The sequence below is a fragment of the Hippoglossus hippoglossus genome, chromosome 5, assembly GCF_009819705.1.
Source record: "Hippoglossus hippoglossus isolate fHipHip1 chromosome 5, fHipHip1.pri, whole genome shotgun sequence".
In the NCBI taxonomy this organism is placed as follows: domain Eukaryota; kingdom Metazoa; phylum Chordata; class Actinopteri; order Pleuronectiformes; family Pleuronectidae; genus Hippoglossus; species Hippoglossus hippoglossus.
The window spans coordinates 23,020,718-23,027,308 of NC_047155.1; the positions used below are offsets into that span (position 1 = coordinate 23,020,718).

General features: G+C 40.0%; 1 protein-coding gene across 1 annotated transcript; it reads left to right on the forward strand.

The window, feature by feature from the left end:
• Positions 1 to 1,935: 1,935 nt before the first annotated feature.
• Positions 1,936 to 5,453, forward strand: LOC117762127 (opioid growth factor receptor-like). Its single transcript, XM_034586606.1, has 9 exons — positions 1,936 to 2,458; positions 3,442 to 3,483; positions 3,773 to 3,835; positions 3,962 to 4,003; positions 4,343 to 4,397; positions 4,557 to 4,635; positions 4,720 to 4,786; positions 4,869 to 5,017; positions 5,111 to 5,453. Exons 1-9 carry the CDS (start codon positions 1,952 to 1,954, stop codon positions 5,451 to 5,453), a joined length of 1,347 nt encoding a protein of 448 aa, XP_034442497.1. The 5' UTR covers positions 1,936 to 1,951.
• The last annotated feature ends 1,138 nt before the right edge of the window (positions 5,454 to 6,591 follow it).

Here is a 6,591-nt window from a genome sequence, read left to right on the forward strand (position 1 = left end):
GTACTCATCTCGTCTCTCCCTGCTCGATGGGAACATTCATACATTCCCTTTATCTTCCACAGGAAGACATTAAGGTCAGGATGTCCACCGGCAGGAGTCCAGACTCTCATCTGTCCAAGTGCGGCCCGCTTTAAAAAATGAGGAGAGGAAATACACCACAAACATGATGGTATCTTTAAACTGATAACAGCACACAACGGCAGTGGAGATAAAGAGTCTTTATGATGATTGTATGATAAAGCGACATAATGTGTTTTAGTCATAAAAATAAAAAATCTCTCTTTTTAAAATCAACAAACTTTCACACAATTATCTTTTTGGTGTCACTGAGGGAAACAAGCTTGAGCGTGTTTTAATTTTACGTCACCTTCAGGGAGTGGTTCTGGTGTGAGGACGACTGTGACAAAAGAAGAAACTGGTTTTTTTATCGTGTGGATCAGTGGTTTCTCAAACTACAGTAAAGTGTAACTGACTCTCTCTTAATATTATTAACCCCTTATCATTGTGTCAGTTTCTGTATATAACGTATATATATATATATATAAATTATTATATATAAATATAAAAATCTAATTTTATTTCATCCCGTGACTGTCCAGGTGACAACTAAAACAACATCTGTAGTGATGACACAACTCAGGGTAAGAAATTAATTTAACATTCAAAAAACAGCTAAACATGAATCAGATCATTTCAATTCAGTTTCTTTCACTAAATTATGAATATAACTAAACTTTAATTCTAACTATGGTGTGCTTTTATTTTGATGTTTTGATAATTAATAACCTTGGAATGATGGATGGATGGATCCTCTAGTGTTTTGGTTCTTTTTTAAATAAAAGACAAGCACTAAAACAGTAAAGTCAGAAAACTCACATGACTGTTGTAAAAGTGAAGAAGAGACAATTAGAGACAGTGTCCAGACTTTGATGGGACTCAAATCCGACAGGATAAATTCACATTATATTGTCTATACCCAGAGGTGATGGTTGCATGGAGACAACAACTCAATCAGAATAATAAAAACACTGGATTTGAACATTTGGAAGGTTGGGATTTCCCACTCTAAATTAACTCCACCATGGAGGCTACGTTTTCAACCCAGTCTTTTTGTTTCTTTGTTTGTAAGCAAGATCACACGCAAACAAATAAACTGATTTCCACAAAGCTTGGTAGTAGGTTTCAATATGGGTCAATTTTGGGGTGGATCCGGATTAGGTTGTGGATCCAGGAACATTTTTTGTACTTCACAGCATGTTCACTGATTTCCCGGGTAAATAATTAAGGGATATTGATGAAATAAATCCGTCACATTTAGAGAACTGATATCTTCGAGTGTGTGAAATTCGGCGCAGCTTGACTGAACTTAGTGGGGACCGAGGTATGCGCTCGGCTTAAAGCAATTCTAGATAGAATCCTTGAAAATAAACCAAACACTTTTATCTAAATCTTGGCAGCCCGACATCGAATCATTTATCCATCAATTTGAGAAGGTGAAAAGAAATTTGAAAGACACCTAAAAAATCACTATAGATTTGAAGTGACACATAACTTCCCCATTTGTTCTATGAACAGTGAAATCTGCCCTTTTCTCTGACTCCGGCTCCTAAATGACATATCCAAAATGAATAGTGTGTATATATGAATTATCTTGGTGTTTATATAAAGGCTGCACTTGTGAGATTTTACATGATGAAGTTGATACCGGGTCTGCATTAGGACTCTGAGCAGTTTCCGTGACCTGAGAATAAAACCTAATAAAACTAATAAAATAATCCAATATATCCTTTCACATGTTAAAGCATGAGGGAGGTGGTCTGTTTCTGTTTGTGTCACTTAAACCTCAATAGCTGCAAACAGCTTCATGCGTTCTACTCAAATCATGAACCTGCTTCTCTCAGTGGGCGTCAACATCAGCTTTTATCAAACTTTCTTTCTCCTGGAGTGAAAAATGAAAGTGAAACGAACTTCCACTTCAGACGCGAGGCGTGGGTCTGGTCGCTTCAGGAGGAGAATTCGTGTCACCATGTCCTGGTTGGTTCGGGACACACTGTGTCCGGTGGTGGCCTGGCTGTGGCGCCGGACCTTGTTCATCCGCAGGCTGTTTGCTCCTATAACCAGGTACCTGCGCTTAGAGACAGGCTGGACGGGGGAGCGCCGCGGCGGAGACGAGCCACAGCTGCCCAGCCAACAGGCAGACCTGCTGTGTGAGGCAGGTCTGCAAGAGAGGCCCGAGGAGTGTCAGGGCTCAGAGGGTCAACGTGAGGCCAAGCTGAGGGTCCCCGGAGAAGACCGGGAGCAGGAGGAGGAGCAGGAGGAGCAGCAGGAGGAGCAGGAGGAGCAGGAGGATGAAGAGTGTGACAGTGAGCAGTACAGAGTTGACAACACGGATGAGTTGTACTGTGGTTATGATTCCACCTGGGAAACAGAGCAGACTGAGGAGAGACCAGCAGCGTCTGTGAGTTCACCTCAGGTCCCGTGATTGTTTGTTTGTTTGTTAGAACTCATCACATCAGCGCGTGGCGTTACGCCGGGTTTACACCGGACGCGGAAGCGCCATTCTCAAGCGCGCAGCCGCCTGGCTGTTCACACGGGACGCGCATTTCTCCGCGCCGGTCAGCCCGCGATTCTGCTTTCTCCGCTTGTTGTTGTACCCGTTGAATGTCGGGGTTCGGGGGTAAATGATGGTCTTCATAGCCCATGTTGGCGTTACGGTACCGGCGCGTGGAGCGGAAACAAGGCCGAAAGTAAAGTTTCACACAACTTGTTGGATTTAAACATCCTGAAGAGGTGACTCAGAAGTTTCACCTGTCTCTTGTTCACGGTGACCTCCACTGTCTGTATGTCAAGTTCCAGAAGATTTGACTGTAGAAAGTTTGAGAAAATTAAAGGGATGGCATTCATTACTCAAAGAGTGAGGACATTTTTTGTAATATTTAAAAAAGAGAGCGATTTGAGTGTCATAATAAAAATTGAGCTTATTTGAGAGAGAGATGAAAATGATTTGTCACCTCTTAAGGATCCTTTTATAATAGTATTTAATATTTGAAAACTGAGCTGATTTTCCCTTTAATTTCCAAAAGAATTCTACAGTCAAATCTTCTGAAATGTGACACACAGACAGTGGAGGTCACCATGAACAAGAGTGATGTGAAACTTCTCTGTCACCTCTTAAGGATGTTTTAATAATATTTAATAAGAGCAAGAATGCCATAGTGCAAATTGAAAAAAGAAAAGAAAGAGAAGACAGACATGAACAGAAGCGTGGATTAACGTGGAGAACCCTTACAGCCCTAACACACACACACACACACACACACACACACACACACACACACACACACACACACACACACACACACACACACACACACACACACACAGGTCTCATACACATTTAATTATATGTTATTCCCACAATTTTCTTTTATGTTTCCTCAGTCTCAGATCAGGATGCAACATTGGAACCAGGGCATGTCCTCTGTGAGTACACCTCACCCATGTTTTTTGTGATCAAATGTTTTCATTTATTAAAGAAATATGAAAGTACAAGAAAACACGCATACACAAAATGTGAGGTAGCATTGACCCAACATAATTAATACTGGGCAGGATGTTCATTTTAACTCTAGATACCTGGCGAGTTTCAGTTTCAGTTTTCACCATCTGTTGTGTCAAGTGTATTGTCAATGTTTATGTTTATTGTTAGTATTTCTATAATCCATTAATGTCGTAAATATAAACTAACTTTCACTTATTGTCCATGTGCCAGTACAAATTTAGCAGATTTGAAAATGCTGCGAGAGACATGCACAACTACAGGCACGACTACCCTGTAGGTTTTACACACACACACACACACACACACACACACACACACACACACACACACACACACAGGTCTCATACACATTTAATTATACGTTATGCCCACAATTTTTCTCTTTATATTTCCTCACAGTCTCAGATCAGGATGCAGGGCTGGAACCAGAACATGGCCTCTGTGAGTACACCTCACACACACCTGTCCGTTGGTTTGTTGGTTGGTGTGTTTGTTTCTTTGTAAGAACCCTCTAAATTCAGGATTTGTTTTTATCACTTTCTTTAACATTGTGAGAGAGGGATTTTTCAAACATTTTTGCAGTTTTCTCGGTAATAATTGATGGATCTTGATGAAAATTATTAGGCATATCAAGGGAACTGATATGTAGGAGTTTGTGAAATTTGTTACAGCTTGATTGAATGTAAGGAGACTGTTGGGCCTTGGTGTTCTAGTTAGAAACAAAATAAAAATATCTCTGTTCAGCTGCAGTATTCATTTCCAATCTCTTTTGTTGAGCAGGATGACAATCCTAATCTGGAGTTCTACCTTGGAAACAAACCCTCTTTACCTGATGGTAAGCCTTTAACTTACATTATATATTGTGATTTATTTTTAAGTCTGCATCAACAAGTGTTTTTGTCAGTTATTAATTTTAATCGTTATCTGTGAGACTATCTTGAAATACAGTGTATATAAATCCAAATCACTTTACTTCTGCATTTCCATTCATGAGGTATCTACATACAAGATTTCCATAGTGAGTGGTTTGGAAACTACAACAAACTGGAGTATGTACACACTTACATTCAATGGTAAGTTACTCGAGACACCAAAGATGAGATGTAACATTTTCAGCTCTTGTTTATGAAATTTATAATAACGTTTTTCTGTCTAAGGTTGTTCCCACTGCAGGAACCAGGCATGAACCATGATGCCAGTATACTGACAAGAGAAGAAATTGAGGTCAGCTGCTAAAAGTTACCACTTTGAAATTTGTAAAGAATTTGCCTCCAATGTTCTCACAGCAGTTCTACCTTCCCTGTAGGATTTTCTCAGAAATGACACTGCGAAGGAAAATCTGCTTAAGTCATATGAGCTCATGTTGGACTTCTATGGCATCGAGTTGTGTGATAAGAACACAGGCCAAGTCAGGAGAGCCTCAAACTGGAAAGACCGATTCTGCAACCTGAACAAGTAAAATATATCTCAGACAATAATAATAAGAAGCATATAGTTCTATGAATGTAAATCCAAGTGACCCTTCATTTGCATGTTTGTCATCGACAGTCGCACTCACAACAACCTGCGCATCACCCGCATCCTGAAGTGCCTGGGAACCCTGGGGTTCCGCCATTACCAAGCCCCCCTGGTCCACTTCTTCCTGAAGGAGACACTCGTCCACGGACAACTTCCAGACGTCAAAGACAGTGTCCTCAACTACTTTGTGTTTGCCGTGCTCGACAAGAATCAGCGCAGGAGTCTCATCAAGTTCGCCTACTTGAATTATGACCGTAAAGATGAGTTTGTGTGGTGCCCAAGGAAAATACAGATGATGTTGTCAGAGTGGTCAGCGTCCAAGTCACAGGAAGGAGTGGAAGGTGAAAATGATGTTAAAATGTTAACAGCGTGAATCTTCCTCTTTCACTTTTATAAAAGAATGTGTATAGTTCTGAAGTGGATGTAAGTTTTACACAAAAAATCAGCTATGGTGTTCATTCAGTATGATCACATCCTGTTGTCTGACAATAAATACCTTATATGATCACATATTCCTCATTCACCTTTATTCCTGTCAAAGGAAAGTATTTAGCGTATTCATCTGATTATATTTGCACAAGTGCCAAATAGCAGTCCTGTTCTGGTGGTATTGAATTTAAGCCGTCATCATCCCGGAACCAAAGAGGAAGATGCTACTGAAAATTCTTTGCTTGAGTTGTGGTGCCTTCCTACCATATTACAGTACTGCATCATGCATTATTAAAGGTTATGGCTCTTCGAGAGAACTTTTATCACACAGAAATATTTTTGAATATTAGAAATTCAACACAAAGGATTGGGTTCACCAATTTGACCTTTTGTTCAAACTGCCAGTTGTAAGGCTCCACCCATCTTTCTAGGGTTACATTTAAGATTTTGAACATGACATGAAACACAGAAATTTGGTTTGTGTCAAGATCCAACCCGGACATGGACCATGTGGATATAAACTGAAATTCAATTATGACCTTTAATTCCAGAAAGTTAAACACTTATACTAACATTAATACTAAAATTAATACCTGTAATATATTTTTTATTAATAGCAATATAAGAAAGGTTCAATATTAATACTATGCTCATATACTATATCACACAGATATAGCTTCCACTGAGACCCGATGACCCTGAAAGCCTAGCTGCTGTGTTAGACTGTCTTTATGATATCAACAGTTGGATGGAACAAAACTATTTGCAACTATTTTGCAATTTTGCAACAAGCCTTGGTACCTGGTCAGTCAATGTAAAGCCCATTGCCAGAAACCTAGGAGAGCTGTTGGACCAATCACTCACTTTCGAACCACAAATTAAAAAAGTAGTCCAGTCCTGCTTCCTACAAATCAGAACCATCTCCAAAATCAAATCCATACATTCACACCCTGACTTGCAAAAAGTAATTCATGCACCAGTCAACTCTAGACTGGACTACTGGAACTCCCTTCTCTCTGGCATCAACCGAAAGTCACTCTCCCGGCTCCAACTAGTTCAGAACGCAGCAGCTCAGCTTCTCA

What these genes read in the sequence shown, in the direction of transcription:
- LOC117762127 (XM_034586606.1), top strand. Translation starts at nt 1,952, where the DNA reads ATGAAAGTGAAACGAACTTCCACTTCAGACGCGAGGCGTGGGTCTGGT. An exon ending in GGAACCAGGGCATGTCCTCT is followed by an intron (nt 3,484 to 3,772) that starts GTGAGTACACCT and finishes TCCATGTGCCAG; the next exon opens with TACAAATTTAGCAGATTTGA. An exon ending in CGATTCTGCAACCTGAACAA is followed by an intron (nt 5,018 to 5,110) that starts GTAAAATATATC and finishes TGTCATCGACAG; the next exon opens with TCGCACTCACAACAACCTGC.